Source organism: Colletotrichum chrysophilum, assembly GCF_026319265.1.
Source record: "Colletotrichum chrysophilum strain AFK26 chromosome Unknown scaffold_63, whole genome shotgun sequence".
Lineage (NCBI taxonomy): Eukaryota > Fungi > Ascomycota > Sordariomycetes > Glomerellales > Glomerellaceae > Colletotrichum > Colletotrichum chrysophilum.
In genome coordinates, this window is record NW_026517350.1 from 144,009 (window position 1) to 160,107 (window position 16,099).

A 16,099-nucleotide genomic window follows, 5' to 3' on the forward strand; every position below is an offset into this window, starting at 1 on the left:
AGTGGTACACAATCTTGGGAGGTCATAGTGTCGATGTGCAAATCCAACATAAAACTGCATAAGACTGCCTAATTCTATATGTGCGCAACTATGTTTTCTTTTTGCCTAATCCCTCTGATTGACGACAGTTGAAGCAACAACAACAACAACAACAACAACATGACGATGATGACATTAATTCTAGTCATGTGAGGTATATCAGCCATAAGGTAACTCGCTCTAGCATAGAAGACTTAGGCAGTCTCTTCTTAAAGCATACTCATTTTCGTCATTTTCTCATCTGGTATGGAATTCGATTACGCTTGCCATGAAAGAAGGAAATTCTGACGTCCACATCCGCGTTACAGCGTCGTAACCGTCGACTAGAGGCTTGCAGCTAGTTGGAAGTTGGAGGATTCCCGACCTTATGGCTCTGCAGAATGATTAGGGCAACACGACATCTGGGACACTCGTATCTCCCTAAGTCTCAGTGAGTTGCCGTGACTTGGAGGCCGCAGGCTACTTTGTAGCATTGCCAAAGAGCGCTTCAGCAGCCAGTCCGCTATTCGGTCTAGTGACAGCTTCGGTTGGGGCCAGGTGTGGGGCCGTTCTCGATGCCGTCATCGCTTCCGGCTCCGGCCGAGAACCCGAAACCTCAAAACTCCAAACCACTACAAGATCTCGTGATACCTTAAATATTTCAATGAGCTGCCCTTATCCGATCAACGAACGAAGCCTTCTGTTACGTAATGGACGAGACCCTCGGACGCTCCTCTTGCGGCGCCGGTCCCATGGCCAGGAGGGTTGGGCTGGGCTGGAATCAGTACAAGATCAACAGGAGAGCTCTTTGAAGGCATTCTTACGTAGAACCACGCAGCAGTCCCCAAAGCGGTATAGACGGCTAACAGCAGAAAGCCTTCTAGATAATTGCTTTTGCCATCTCTTAAGAAGTTTCCAACTGTAATGATAGCTAAGATGAGCATGGTTATGTCGAAAGCTTCGAAGACCAAGTCGAAATGCTTGTGTCTGCCCCAGGCAACAATGGTAACCAGAGGGGCGTTTAGTAGAGCCGTCTGGAGCGTAGCACCGAGTACATGAGAGAGGGCAAAGTTCATCTGGTTGTCCCAGGCCTCGTCGACAGCCGTCAAGTGCTCAGCCGCCTTCTCAACAAGGGGAACAAGAATCAGGCCCATGAACGGATCAGAAATACTGTGCTCCTCGACTATAGGCGCGATCTGTTCCACGAGAAATATGGCCATGAACGTAACCAACGTGAGTGCGACAACAAGTGCAATGATGCACTCCGTCAGAGTCAGTTTGGCCTTCCTGATATCTCTGTGCTTGTCGTTATCTCGTTGCTCGTCATTTTTGAAGATTGCGTCGTAAATTCCGTGATGGGTTCGGGCTTGAAAGTAAACATAGACCAGGTAGGAGACAATCAGGATCAAAGACACGATCCGGGAAATATGGAGGGTTTTCTTGTCGATCTCCTCCACAGTGAGGACACCCTGGAGCGAGCGGTCGAAGATTGTAGGGATCGCCAGGGCAACGCCACTATTTAGAACATATCAGCGTTGAATTCTGTGTTAGGGGAACTGTGGCTTCTCACGCTGTCAATAGGAGACCGCTTCCCGCCTCGGTGATGGTATCGCTAAACTCTGTTTCTTCCCGCCGCACGCCGCCGGCGACAAAGCACAAACCTAAGCATAGCAACATCGTCGCTAAGATAGAACCCAAAATTGCCGCTTGAATAACTGCGAACTGGCTGCTTTTCAGGAGAACCATGAAAAGAATGAGCTCGACCACAGATCCCAAGCTGTGTTCATGTAAGTTGAGAAACTTCAGCTAAATCGTCGATGTTAACTCACGTGGTTTCCATCAACACACCAAACACATGATTGACCTTGCGAGCAAGTTCCTGGCCCGCAAAACCAACCATGTTGGCGCAAGGAATCATCGAAATGTAAACCAGTACGAAAATCAACACATGCTCATTGGGTAGAGTATCTACAGATCATGTTAGCTGTGCTCGCCTCTACGTACACAAGCTTGAACATACATCTGACAGCAAAAGCAGCCGGGACAACAGGCCAGAAAAAGTTGCAAACCAGAGAAGCGCGACTTGACGATTTCCATGTGATTTTCAAAAACTTCATAGGATGGAATCCTTTGCGTCCGCTCTCGCCGGAGGGCTTAACGCGGACTTTGCTGCGCGGCGGCGGCCGTCGATGAGGAGTGGCATTGTTGTAGACTGGTAGTGAATCCTGGTCGTTGCCTGAGATTCCAGAAGTGCGTGCCTTTTCGGGTATGACGAGGTTGTTTGACTCTCGGCGTCTCGAGACCGACTCGCGGTAGGTTTGGCGGTATGGTGACCTCGGTGACCTCGGCGTGGACATGATGACTGATGGGGGTGTTTAGACAACTGGTGACAAAACGTCGTCGACCCAGACACCAGCAGAAATATACAGATTCGATGACCGATTCTAGAGAGTATATACGGTGGTCGGTATGGATATCGCCAAGCCGATGCAGAGTGGTGTTACTGGGGTCAGGGACATATATGAAGTGGAACAGCCCCAATACCAAGACTTTGTGGATTGTGGCTCAGTGGACAAAAGAAGGGAGGGGCATGGAAGGATAATAAGAAAATGGGGAGCTGAGGGGATCTCAGGATCAACGTGGTCCAGTCCCTTGGATTTCGGGCCCCTGGTCGTGGTGCTTGGGTGGCTGGTCTGGGCCTGTGGTTGGGGATTTCGGACGAGGGTGTTTCAACATCAGATTCCCAAGGGCAGTCGGTGAGGAGAGGATGACAGTTCTCACGCGGGAGATCTGGAACGGTTGAGCCCGCAAAGTAAACAGAAAATCTTCCGTCGATCCGAGGTTTGTTCTGGTAAGTCGGAGAAGAGAGAGTTCGTGACAAGTTCGGCCTCGCAGCAGGTTGGCAAGGGCAGACGACGGAGGGGTTCCCCCGGATACTTTTAACACGGAAAGGCACATCCTATGTATGATGCAGGCATCGCGGTCGACACACATCAACAGAGGAGAGAGCAACGAAAACGAGAGGTCGCCCTGGGGTCTGAATCAAGGCACAGCCAAGCTTGCTGTCATGCCAAGACTCTCTAACAGAACCCTTGTGCATTGCTCGGGAGAGTTGGGCGTGTATGGGTACACCCAGGACGTCGACCGCCTCGCTGCAATTACCGTGAAACCGCGGGTACAAGATACCTTTCTGAGGCGAGTGTGAAGCGCCGCAGGAAAAGGCTTTCTTGGTTTGTGCACCGAGAGAGCGGGCGGGAAAGAAAACCACGCTAGCCACGCCTGTTCTGCACTGTTGTGTGTGTCTCCTCCATTCATCGTTGCAATCTGGACGGAAAGCCTTGGGTCTGGACCATGTAAACAACACAGCAGCAAGCGAGAAGATCCATTCAATAGGGCGGTAAAGGGTCTCAAGGCCCTTGCGGTAAGGTGGTGCAGATAAGCCGCCAAGCCTAAACGACGTCACTGGGCGCTGTGCTGTACCCCTGCAGGACGGGACATTTCCTCCCAAATGCGACCTTTTGAGCTGGCCGATGATGAGGTCGTCCTCTTCACCTCGCCGACCCCAATCTCAACGTCCTCCCATATCCAGCCACATCAAGCCAAAACAACTGTCTTGGCGGCCGATGATGACCCATTCTGACAAGTCGTGCTTTTTGCCATTGCAATCTGACAGCAGCCACACAACGCGTGCTGCTCGCACACACATAGCACGCCCCGCGGGTGCCGAGGCTTCTGGCATCTGGGCAAAGTCATGCGATGGACGCGGCGGGCGCGGCGGGCGCCGGCGGGATGAATCAATGCGGCCTGATTGCGACGAGGTGCTACAGACATCATCCCAGATCCACGCCTCAGTCCGCGAGTGCAAAACGAGCAGCAAAACATGAACGTTCTGAGGGAGGCAGCCAGGCACGGGCACCAGCACGGAGAACGGGATGAGAAACCGCTACAGCCAGGGACCCAGCCTATAACGTTGGACGTTCCGAGAATTAACACCAGAGCTAGCACTGTCCCGGAAGAAACCAAGCTTCGCCCAAGAAGCCACCAAGAACCGGCCATGTGGATATGCCATGAGCGCCCAGTGCCCAGAGGCTGCGACACTGCACCGGGCATCAGCTAAAAAAAAATCCCCACTCCGATTCCCCAGAGGGAACCGGACCATCCCATCCAGGCACCCTTGGCAAAAGCTTTTTTCGTCCACTCTTCACCATACAATCCATATGTTTGCTGCTTGTTTATCCGGAAAGGACTGGCAAGCAGATGTATGTGAGATTGGAAACTATGGAATCATCCCCATTCTTCGACTAACTCACTCGTCGCCTGTCCACACCTCTGCGTCCTCCCAAAGCACCGTGTCCTGGTCCTCGAACTCTTCCTCCTTGATGTCAATAAGCCTCAGGTTATTCCGGTCTTTGGGTGGCACAGGCTGGGCCACAATCACTGTCTCTAACCCCGCCGGACACTGCTCCTCGGGGCCCATTGGCAGAGCCTCTACATCAATCTCCATGTTCAAGATGGCTTTCAGAATGACCTGGCTGCCCGCCTTGCTCATGACATCGTTCTCCTTGCAGAGCTCCGAGGCCACGCACTCAATGCAGCCACTCTCGCAGTAACATTCCTCGACTCGTTTAAGTGCTTGCTGCAGAAGGTGGTCAATGTGTTCGAAAGCCTTGGTGCTAATCCCCGAGCCGCTGGCACCGCCCTTTGCGTCGTAAAACGTCAGTCGACCTGGCCGCTTCCTCTGCGACTCCTTCTTGGCGAACTCCTTGAGCGCCACCTTGCACTCGGTTCGCACGTCGCCGGGCAGACTAATCACAAAGTTGGGCATGAGACTCAAAATGGCATGCTCTGCCGCGTGAATGGACGCGGCAATGTGTAGTCGTCTGTCGGCCAGGATCTGCAGCGCCTTTTTCGGTATGTCCAACCACATCCCCTTCCCATATCGAATGACGGGAGGGTTGTCCACATGAACAGCGTCCAGAACACGTTTCTTCTTGTCGACTTTGAAGAATCCGTATACATTCTGCTGGATCTTGATCGTGCCGTAAAAAGCCTTCGACAAAGATCCGGATATTCGCCGGATCGCTTCTGTCTCGATGGGGTCTATGTCGGTGAAGTCTCGTTGCGTCGTGGTCCACTCAACCTTGACCCGTTCCACTCGTGCCATCATCCTGTCTGGCTGAAAATCCCGGACGAGGTACTTGCTTCCCTGATGCAGGAAGATGGCGCCGTCGTAGATCGTGAACGTGGCCCTTGAAGCCTCCAGTTCCTCCAAGACTTCGTTCTTGCCATGAGTAATGTCGATGATTGCGAAATGATCGTCTTCCGTGTCGCGGATGGCAACAAACCTCGACGGAATGGGCCGGAATCGATCGTGGCAATGATAAAAGCCCATGGCGTCCCTGAGCAAACGTTCTTCGCAGATTTGGGGAAGATCTTGACCAAAGTATTCGGCATCCTCCACAGGCCTTACAGGCATCTCGTAAGCAGCACATTGGATGTGGCCCTCTCGTACCAGCATGTTTTCAAGGTCAACCTGCAGCTCGCAATTGGGCTTGGTAAAGAGTTCGTCGGGATTCTGCATGTAATGCTGGTCAGTGGGGAAGCAATCTCCCACTAGGACGGAGAGCGAGTCTTTGTTTCTTCGTCCGGCTCGTCCGCTCTGCTGTCGTAGGTTGGCGATTGTGTACGGGAAGCCCCATGTCAACACGCAGTCTAGTGTGCCAATATCGATACCGAGCTCCAGAGCTGTAGTGGCAACGATTCCAAGCAGCTTTCCCTCAAACATCTCCGACTCGATCCTGCGTCTATCCTGGGCCGTATAGCCTCCCCTGTAGCCCATGACCCTATTGACACACTCCGGCCGCCCAATAGATTCTAATTCTTGCTGCACAGCGGTTACTAGCTTCTCGCACTGCTCTCTTACCCTGGTGAAGGCGATGATTCGTACGCCTCTCAGCATCAGCTGACAAAAGAGGCGCGCACATTCGAACATGGCATCGCCTCGTCCACTAGCTGGATCGCCTGGGTCTCGGTATGGAGTGTTCCAGCACAAAAACTCCTTTCGACCTAGTAACGTTAGTCACATTTGATTATTCAAAGGTTCAGGCGATGGGGACTTGCCCGATGGAGAACCGTCGAAGTCGACCAGCCTCACATTCTCAATACCGAATATTGTTTTGAAGTGCTGCTTGGGGTTGGCGACGGTCGCCGAACATGAAATGAACTTGACGTGGCGGTTTCCCACCGCGGCACAAATTCGTCGCAGCCTTCTCATGATGAAAGACACATGAGATCCCATCTGTCCGTTATAGTAGTGCAACTCATCGACGACGACGTATTTCAGGTTCTTCAAGAACGTTCTCCATCTCTCTTCCTGTGGCAAAATCGTTATGTGCAGCATGTCTGGGTTGGTGAAGATGATCCTTGCTTCGTCTCGGATCGCATTTCGTTCTTTCATGGGCGTATCTCCATCAAAAGTTTCCACGAGCACATCTTCCATCCCTGGCATATAGCTCAGCATCTCCCTCAGGCTCCTCTTTTGATCCTGGGCTAACGCTTTCGTTGGGAAGATGTACATTGCTCGTGTGTGGTAGTCCTTTTCTAGAGCGTGTATAACCGGAAGCTGGTAGATGAGAGACTTTCCTGAGCTCGTGGAAGTGGCAACAACTACATGCTGGCCCTCCAACAGACCGTTAATCGCTTCCGCTTGGTGGGCGAAGAATTGTGTGATCCCTTTAGCATTGTACAAGGCATTGACCAAATCCTGACTGAGGAGAAAGTTAAGATCTCCATAGACGGCCTCCTGAGGCTCAAACACGCGGTGACCATCAGGTACAATCTGTCCTGTGTACCACGGGCTGTCTTTCAGCTCCTGCACGATTTCAGGAATGCTCTTCCGTTCCGTAGGTATCGATTCGGGCAACGCTCCAAGACTCTTTTCGGGCGGATCCTCCGGGGCGGTCGGCACTGGTATAAAGGCCTCTGCTGCCTTGGACAGAGCCTGCTCGGGGTCGAGATTGTCCGAGATACATTGGTTGATGAATACGTTCATTGCGTCAATGAACTTCTGATTCCTTCTCTCGATGAGATTCGTCATCTGCTTCTGGCTGTAAACGGGTATTTTCAGGGTCTCTTCCCTCAATTTCCTGTTTGGCTTGGTGATTTCGCCCGTCTTCTTGTCCTTGACTTGTCGCTTCAGGTCACCATCCACAAATTCGAAGTACAGCACTTCTTTTCCCCCTTCGACGCGCTCATCGGGGTGTTGGTCTAGCTTCTCAAGGCCAGATATTCCGCCAACGGAAGCATCGGGAGCAGGTGCTTGAGAGCGAAAGTCCCGTCCCGCCTTGAATGTCACGTCGCGCTCCGCCCCTCTGACCTCGGTTTGCAACATGATCTCGTCAACGTAGGCAAAGTTGACGCCTTCTGGCCGCACAGCTGCGATAGATGCGACATCCTCGATTGTTAATACTTTTTTGGTGTGCGATTCAACTGCAGATCTGATCGTCTCAAAGGTCGTGGCAAGGTGCTTGCGCGTACAGCAGAAAGTAAACACTAAGTTGAGAGCGCGATGTGTCTTCTCCAGTGCTTTGAAGGAGTCTGGCCAGTCAACGTTGCATGTAACCGAAGATGCGGCGCTCTCCGTCCGATTTAGAGCGGAGGCAGTCTTCTTCGGCGCGGTTCGTTTCCGGGCATTGGTACTTTTCTGGCTGTCCGAGGTATCGTCATTGCCGAGCTGGCCGCCTGCCGAAGAATCTTCTCCTTTTCTGCTGTCGGCAATCCCTCCTTGATTGTCCTTTCTCTTCCGCTTCCCTCGGGCCTTTTGCACGACTGCCTCTGTCCCGCTTTGCATGGCTACTGACTTGGAGGAGCCCAAAGCGGCCTCTGCGCGGCTAGCCATCAGCTAACATGAGGAAGTGGATGTAGATGCTGGCGGTAAACTATGTGTCCGATTTGCATCAGACTCAAAGTACAGAAATCACATGTTTCTGCACCATGTTCTGCAAAAGAGGCAGCACGACCTGAGGGAACGCGAGACGCCACTGGCGTGGAAGATGAAAGAGTCGTCTGCGTCACGTAATCCACACCTAGTCACGTGGACCGAGCTCCCACCGCGTCGGCTCATGCTTTTCAGCAAAGAATTCTTCCTTCTGCTTCGTAAGAATAGAGTAATTATTAAGGGCAATCCCCGAATAGTTGTGTTACTGCGGTTGATTGATATCTAAAGTGTACCAAAGGACACTGGTTTCCTGGTATCATGACAGGACAGCGTCCCGAATCCGGATGGTCAGAGGACTCCTACAAAAATGATTGCCGTGCCGCCGACTGTATGTCTCTGCCTTCCCCGCCTGGCCCCCAATAACCAGGAATACTTCCGCCACCAGTCGACCATTTGAAGGTCTTGTGCGCTCGATGGGAATCATCGAGCAAGTCCACATAGTCACCAGCTCGGTCTATGGCCATTAACTTATCCACAGCTGAGAAATATGATGCTCAATTGCTCGACAGTTCTCTTTGAACCATGCCAACCTCACTGAGGAACGATTTGGCGCTGGCTGCACTCATCTGCGATTGGTATGTCAGTACTTGATTCGGTATCGAGTGTCGGAGATATCCTTACCCTCATGTGAACGCTGACGGGCTTCGCTTCTTCACCCTCGAATGCGGTGAACATGACTCCAACGGACTTGAGAGACGTCTTCTCCTGGAACTTCATAGCAGGCAAGATGACTGTGTTGAGAAGTATCCTGTGTGTCTGATCTTGTCTCATGATCAGACGGGCAACCTTATGGGCCGTGCCGTTGCCAGCCTCTGGATCCTCGTCGTTCTCCAGGCCCGATGCATCAAAAGAACCGGGAATGGGAAGGCCTGAGTCATCAAACGAAACGCAAGCTTCAGGGACGTTGATCTTCAGCATACCGGAGCCACGCTCCTTCCAACCAACCTCCTTCTCCAGATAGAACATCTTGGCTCTGACCTGAATTATCGTAGCCTCGCCGGCCTCGCCATCATCGACAGTGACTGTGGACGGTTAGCAAAGTTAAAAGCCAAGCAAGATACGTGCCGCTAACTCTTCTGCAGCTTGGTGCGCTTCTTATCATCACCAGCCTTGGATTCTTCCTTGTCAGACTCCTCCTTTTCCTCCTTGTCACCGGACTCTGAAGCAGATCCATCATCGCCGTCAGCGTCATCGCCGCTTCCGTCTTCCACGTCGCTTTCCGGTGCGCCAAAGGGTTTGGCAGGCTTCTCGCTTTTGAAGGAAGACTCTCCTGCCTTGGCAAAGCTCGTCAAGGGTTTGCCCGACAGTGCGCTGCCGAAGCCACTGCCGAATGCCGAACCAAAACCGTTTGCGCCGGCGGTCTTAACGCTGGCGAACGGCGATGAGGCGGCGCCAGCGCCTCCAAAACTCAATGTCGGTGCGGCAATAGGAGCCGCAGCGGGCTTGGACGGCGACAGGGAGCCAAATGGCGATGCTGAGGACGTTGATCCGCCAAAAACGCTGCCTTTTGTAGAGTCTCCCAAAGAGCCAAACGGGGACGCACTTGATGCGGCCAGCTTGGCGAAGCCAGAACTGGCAAAAGCGGCAGCCGATGTCCCCTGCTTCTCCTCCTTGGCAGAATTTTCTGCTGCTGCGGACGTGGCCTCGGTCGTGGTGGAAATGCTGTTCGGCGTTTTCGTTTCGGCGGTGACGGGCGATGTTACCTGTTTGGCGGCAAAGGCAGGTCAGCACGATAGAGCAAAGGCAAACATACCGGCACGTAGGAAATTTGGAGGAGGAAACGTACAGAAGAGTCGGCGGCGGCGTCAACAGTCACTCCATCTCTGTGCCTCTTCTTCTCGGGTTCCAGTCGCGAAGCCCTGTCCTTGGCAGAATCGCTTGACGCTACGCTCTTGCTGTCCGCCTCCTCAGCGTCTCTGTCCTCGTCGTCTAGCTGGTCGTGGGCCCTCTTCTGTTTCTTCTTGGGTGACGAGACTTGCTCCTTTTGCTCATCGCCTGCACTCAGTTGGGGCGTCGTCGCGCCGGTGGCCCCCTCAGACTTCTCTGAAATGGCCGTATGCTTCAACTCTTTGCGAGCAGCAGCGGTCTCAGCATCCTCCTTGGCGTCGATGGGATCCGACTTTGGGCTACCGCTCTGAGGGTTGTCGGCCATGTTGAAGAAATGCTTGATACAACCTCGTAGTCAATCGGTGTGCTGGTCGTTGTCGTTCGTGGTTGTCCCGCTGTCGTGGGTGGTTTAGAGGAGGTTTTGGGGTCGGTCTCGGTTTCTGCCGACTTTGCAGATGCTAAAGCCAAAAGCGACAGTGGTTAACAAGCGATGGAGTGGCAGGTGACGGTGCCAGCGAATACGTAGGTGCAAGCAAAACAATGAGTCTCGGCCACCGCAAGGGTTATCTACAACAAGGGTTCGAGACGAGTGGTTGCAGGTCAAGAAGTCGAAGTTGCACGTTTTGTCGGCGATTGCGCAGGTATGGCCTTGGGCGGTGGATGAGTTTACGGTGCGGTTGTTGCAGGTGTGCGGGTGTGCGGGTGTGGATGTGGTTGTGGATGCGGATGCGGTGACAACAGTACGGTGCAGTGCCAGTAAGGTACCGTAAGGTAGGTTCCGTAAGGCATAGGTGAGCTGTGAGCTGAGGTGCAGTGTCCGCTGTTTCTGGAGGTTCAGCTTGGCTGGGAATAATTGGATGGGGCTGACCTGGAGCAGACGGCAATCGGCCCAATCATTCGGTGCACCTGGTTCGGATAAGTCGACGACAGAGCCCAGGTTCAATTGGATCGATGGCGGCCCGCATTAGCGTCTCCGGCCTGGTCAAGTCCAGCTCGGTCAAGTCCAGTGTGTTCATGTCAACCTTGAGGGTGACTTGAGGTGATGGGACTGACTGAGAGGGGTAAATTCGTACAGTGCTGAGTTGGACAGCGAGGCACACCAAAACACCCTAGCACCCCCCGCCTCAGCCGCCACCCTCACATTGCTCGCTAATTTTGCACTGACCAGACCTCGATGCTTCACTGCAAGATCCGGGATATAGCACTCCCAAACGGGCAACACGATGCCCAGCCTGTCGGCGGAAAATGCCGTGGCCGCATGCGGCGACGGCGCTCCCAGCGCCTCTGGCACGGAAGGCTCTGATACAAAGCTACCAGCAGAGAGTATCTCTATGTCGAATATCTCATCAGAACGGCGACATGACGCCATAGACAACCTGAATTTGAGGTTTCGCACTCAAAGGGAAATTCTCTCTCATAGTTTGTCCGCAAGACAGGCTTAGGTTTGGGAGTAACAACAAGGACACTTCCTGAATTCTCACTCATTGGCCTACGGCCACAACTCGAAGCTAACTCATACAACACCGTGGATATCTAAGAAAACAACCTACCCCCCGGTCCTTTTCGTCGTCGATGCGAGGGGCCTCCTGAGCGATGACCGTGGTTTGCTGGGACTCCTGCACTCTAACTGATGAAGCAAAGGCAGCCTAGGCCGAGATAGAAGACAAAGAGCGGGTACACCGCGATACCGACGCGGTTCTTGACGACGCCGCTGCCACCTAGAATACTCACTCCTGCAGCCAACGACCACGCCACCAAGAAGAGATAGACGGGAACACGGGCGACTGTCGGAATACCGAACGCCGAGAGCAACGCCGCGATGACCAGGGGAAACAGCGTGTATCCTATAATGCAGACGCTCTGCGCGAATGAACTGCAGTTGCATGTTAGCGCAGCCGGGAGACGGATTTTCTGGTTGCTAGAGGCTACCAGGAGACGACTCACATGCTTCCTCCCAGAAGCTTGATCTGCAACGTGACCACGGCCTCTCCGACCCAAATCATGGCAAACACGCCGCTAAAGACAACGTCCTTCTGATCTGCTCGCGCATTGAAGCTCAGAAGAAGACTGAGCAACAGGCAAAATATGAGGGGTCCCCAGAGATCCCAGTCACGCAGACCAGGCGTCATATTGTTGCCCGACAGAAGAGCTTCCGAATCCATGAATCGATTTGCCAGCCCGGTAATCTCTTCACGAGCGCCAGCGAAGCCAGCCCCGCGAATGTTCGCGTACGCGCCCCGGAGGCCATCGGCATCGAACATGGTCCCCCCAAGGAGATACTTGGGGTAGAGGACCTCCCGCATTTTCGCCCACACGGCAAGGAGATCTCGACGAAGGGTGTCCCACACCGACTCATCGATTGTGTTTTGAGGTGCGGCGCGGTCTTCGCCAGGTATCCGCGAGGTCCAGGCATTCTCGTTTAGAGGTCGCGACGACGAAGAGCTGGAACCGATGTTGCCAGTCAGTGGCTGACGGGAGGACGTGTGGCCGAGGGGATCGTCAAAGTCATCAAGATCGGCTGTCCAACACAACGGTTAGCCTGAGCTGAACACAGCATCAGAAGCGGTATGAATGCTTACCATCATCTGGATCGATTAGGTCGTCGTCCGCCAAGGGAGGATTGGCATAGTCGTCTCGCCTGGCTGTGGATGCCATTGTTGGCTGCAGTGACTAGAGGAGCAAGGTAGCGGTGTTGCGCGTGGATAGGAATGCGCGTGATGTCACACGCTGCAATTAGTTTCTTCGAGCGTCGGCCTCGGCGAAGAAAGGGTCAATTGCAGCTTCGTGAAGTAGAGATGGGACGGGATGGGAAAGTCGGCCAGCTGACGTACGTAGCAGCTTGCGACTCTCAAAAGACTCCACGGTTTCCTCAAAGGCCCAGCGAGTGGTCCAAGCTCCCCGGACCCCGTCCCTTGCGTCGGAATATACAGGCCCGCTCCCCGACCATCTCCCTTCACCAATCACAAGCGCATAGCTGTGCCTCTGGTCGACCCACTTCCCCGTTCCAGCCGCCGCCGACATCCACAGTGTTCCGACTTTCACTGTGGGTCTCCGCCCGGAAATGCCGATCAGCACCGGCTTACCAGAGACGACTAAATTGTCACACTGGAGATGATGATTTAGTGGCAATGGGTGCCATGTACACACAAGACCTCCGCTAATTTTCGGTGCCTGCGAATGGTAACCATGCTACACGGCTCCGAGTTATCGCGTAACTTATTTGTACACACAGCTTTCCAAGCTGACGAGCGTTCGCCAATGTCCCGCGAGCATCTCAATTATTTGAAAAACGACTTCGCCTGCTTCATCTCGTGGGTATCTATCTATCACTCTGCCGGCATTTCTAGTAAAATGCGGGGGTGCCATAAGCCGTCCTCGCCACATGTGCTGTCAAATTGCAAACAATCCGTCCTAAACCTTTGCTGCTACAATCTTCGGTAATTTTTATAAACCAATTCATGTCGTTAATGATTGTGACTGATCGCAAGTCACAACCTCAAATCACAGCCCCCAACGCCGATATGCCAATAAGTAGCCCGTCTACTGCCAGGGGTAGCGATAGCCATGGGATGAATCGTTTGGACCAGCCGATGTGGTGGGAACGTTGTTGGAGTGCCGATTTGAGTCTCCATTCGAATGTCCGCCACCATTGTACGGTGGGGGGGTCTCACCCCAGGACTGGTCTTGCAATGCAGCTCGAGAGCCCGGAGGCTGTTGGTGTTGCCCTTGCTGTTGGTAATGCTGGTGCTCACTATGCTGCTGTGGATGATGTGGGGGGTGATTGTGATTAGGTCTGCCATACTGATCATACGCAGACGTGTACGCAGGCTGGAGCCCAGGCCATGTCGGGGGAGGCTGGGAGTATGTGTAGTTGCTCCTGCCAATTTGGGGAGCATGAGTATAACTCGACGATGTTTCTTGCGCCTGTGGCTGTTGGTATCCGGAGGACGATGATCCGAAACCACTCTTGTGTTTCTCGTCGTACTGTGCCCAGCGATGAACCGCCTGGTTTTCCGGTCCAAGGTAGGACATATTGCCAGCACTCGGATCCCACACCGGAAGTCCGTCAGGCTGTGCCTCGCCACGAGGTAAACCACGGGTGTAAGTAGCAAGATTGCCGTTGATACCAACGAGAGCCCAGGCGAAAACGGCAACGTCTCGGATGGAGCTCATGAGATGATCCACCGGAGGACCGCCGATGGCCATGACGTTGTCGTGCAGAGGCATATACTGTGGCATGAGAGGGGGCCTGAATGCGTAGAGCATTTCTTGGGGACCTTGGGGCCGAATCGGATGATGTCCCCATGGCGCGGCGAAAAGACCGTTGGTGTATGTAGGCGTGACCAGGGGTGGGTGAGGTGCCGGAATAGGTGGGCGAGCTTTCCGTAGCACGACAACCAGCCCGTCAGACGTGCAGGACACGACGGCCTCGAGCTCGAATGTTGGGATTGGTTCACGGCGCCGGTTTCTCAGAGGCTCGGCAGGCGGTGACCTCCGAGGTGCCGGCCCGTCGAGTGGCGGGGCGGTCGTTGCAGAGGTCTGCTGTGTCCGGCTGCTCGAACCGGAAGCCGTCGTGGTTGCCGTCTGTGCAGAGCTGTGGGTTGACAAGTCGGGCCGACCGGTGTCTTCTTGCTTGATGGCAGGTTCGTCGTCAACGTCCATGCGGCCATCAAGCTGCACGCCTCCACCCTCAGAATCGCTGGAGTTCCCACTGTTATGCTCCTCGTCGTCATCTTCATCCTCAAAATCCTCCGGTCGACGCGGGTCTCTGTACCAAAATCGAAGGTAGGCAATGGAGTCGTTGGCTTTGGCACTTTCCAGGCAACGGATGGCATCGGGAAGGCAGTTCTCCTGAATGCATTCATAGAAGCTCTTATCTTTGATCTGGTCCGGCCGGACACCAAGGATGGAGGCTACGGCGTTCGTAGCGAACATGACAGTCAGGGTCCGGGTGAACCTGTTGAGAATGAGAGCGGCGCGCGGCTCGCGCTCCACTGGGGGCATCCTGAACTTGGGTGACAAATGCTCGAGCATGTGGTAGCGAGGGTCCCGAGGAGAGGACGAGAAGATTCGACGGATCTGGGGTGCCTCGATGGCTCGCCCTAGTACGGTGGTTAGCAATGAAGGAGGACATGGGAGACGGAGGCATAGCCCACTTTCACTCCTTTCACCTCGTTGGTAGATACTGGTGCAAGCGACCAGGACATCGTGCACGACTGTGAAGCAACACTCGCAACTCACCCACTGGCCATTTCGGGCCTGGATGCGAACATAGTGAAGCACGGCGGCCTTGTCCAGCAGGACCCCGCGACTGTGAATTGAGCGAGCGAACGGCACCTCCTCGGGGTGGAAGAACTCGAAGCATGATTTCCCCTGCACCTCTTGGGGGTTATAACCCAGGATGTCGAAGACTGAGTCGGACACGAACAGGATAACTGCATCAGGGTCCGTGGAGTGGATGGTCATGAAGGTCTGCTCCATGGCTAACGACGGTTGGCCTGCTGGCAGAGAACAAGGTCTGGGGTTGTATGTTTGGGCACGCCGCAATATTACTTCCGCCTGTCCGCACGGTTCCCGCGGGTATGGGTATAGCCCCAAATGACAACCAAAGACTCGAAACAAAGACAGAGAAAAAACGGCGCCTTTCTGTTTTAGCCAACAGGTCGGCGCAAGAAACGACACCAATGGCTTCGGTTTGATTTCTGGATGGGGAAAGGAATCGCCAAACAAAGTCGATGGCGGGTGTTGTGCGTCGAACTGAGAGGTTGTGTCGTCCGAGAAAGTCGAGCTGAGCTGAGCTGAGCTGAGGTGGACTTTTGCTCAAGATGGCGTTGGTACTAGCGTAGGACACAGATCGCGCTGTCACCTTGGGACGAAAGGTTGCCAGTATCACGAGCTGTACCGACAAAAGTATGTTGGGCTTGCCTGGACCAGGACGGCCGAGGACAGGACAGCGGAGCGGCCAGGATGCTGGTATCCGCAAGATGGCCTGTAGAGATGTGTCCCACGGACGAACTCAAACAGTATGAATTGGAAGTGACAGGATTTGTTGCACACACACTGCCTGCAACTGACGTTTGCCAGAAGTGCTGGGCTGGCTGGTCGCGATGCCGTCGGAGCTTAGGCTGATGATGGTAGGATTGGCTGAGGTGATGCTTATGCTCGTGCTTGTGCGTTGTGCGTGTGCGTGTGCGTATGCGGGCGAGGAGGAGGTTGCGGTCGCCAGTAGTAAAGAAAGGTAAGGTAGTTACGGTACGC

At 54.0% G+C, this 16,099-nt stretch overlaps 4 protein-coding genes across 4 annotated transcripts; all 4 read right to left on the minus strand.

The window, feature by feature from the left end:
* Nucleotides 1–701: 701 nt before the first annotated feature.
* On the minus strand, nucleotides 702–2,375 carry COL26b_007675 (uncharacterized protein; the record flags this gene model as incomplete). The annotated part of the gene is made up of 3 exons (XM_053180460.1): nucleotides 702–1,533; nucleotides 1,848–1,986; nucleotides 2,039–2,375. The coding sequence occupies 3 exons, from the start codon at nucleotides 2,373–2,375 to the stop codon at nucleotides 702–704; spliced, it is 1,308 nt and encodes a 435-aa protein (XP_053035606.1).
* A 1,949-nt stretch (nucleotides 2,376–4,324) lies between these two features.
* On the minus strand, nucleotides 4,325–10,166 carry COL26b_007676 (uncharacterized protein; the record flags this gene model as incomplete). The annotated part of the gene is made up of 8 exons (XM_053180461.1): nucleotides 4,325–5,902; nucleotides 6,001–6,084; nucleotides 6,173–7,440; nucleotides 7,878–7,899; nucleotides 8,545–8,580; nucleotides 8,636–9,036; nucleotides 9,087–9,717; nucleotides 9,801–10,166. 8 exons carry the CDS (start codon nucleotides 10,164–10,166, stop codon nucleotides 4,325–4,327), a joined length of 4,386 nt encoding a protein of 1,461 aa, XP_053035607.1.
* A 1,298-nt stretch (nucleotides 10,167–11,464) lies between these two features.
* Nucleotides 11,465–12,496, minus strand: COL26b_007677 (uncharacterized protein; the record flags this gene model as incomplete). The annotated part of the gene is made up of 3 exons (XM_053180462.1): nucleotides 11,465–11,714; nucleotides 11,786–12,359; nucleotides 12,421–12,496. The coding sequence occupies 3 exons, from the start codon at nucleotides 12,494–12,496 to the stop codon at nucleotides 11,465–11,467; spliced, it is 900 nt and encodes a 299-aa protein (XP_053035608.1).
* An 885-nt stretch (nucleotides 12,497–13,381) lies between these two features.
* On the minus strand, nucleotides 13,382–15,322 carry COL26b_007678 (uncharacterized protein; the record flags this gene model as incomplete). Its single annotated transcript, XM_053180463.1, has 2 exons — nucleotides 13,382–14,943; nucleotides 14,998–15,322. The coding sequence occupies 2 exons, from the start codon at nucleotides 15,320–15,322 to the stop codon at nucleotides 13,382–13,384; spliced, it is 1,887 nt and encodes a 628-aa protein (XP_053035609.1).
* Between the last annotated feature and the right edge of the window lie 777 nt (nucleotides 15,323–16,099).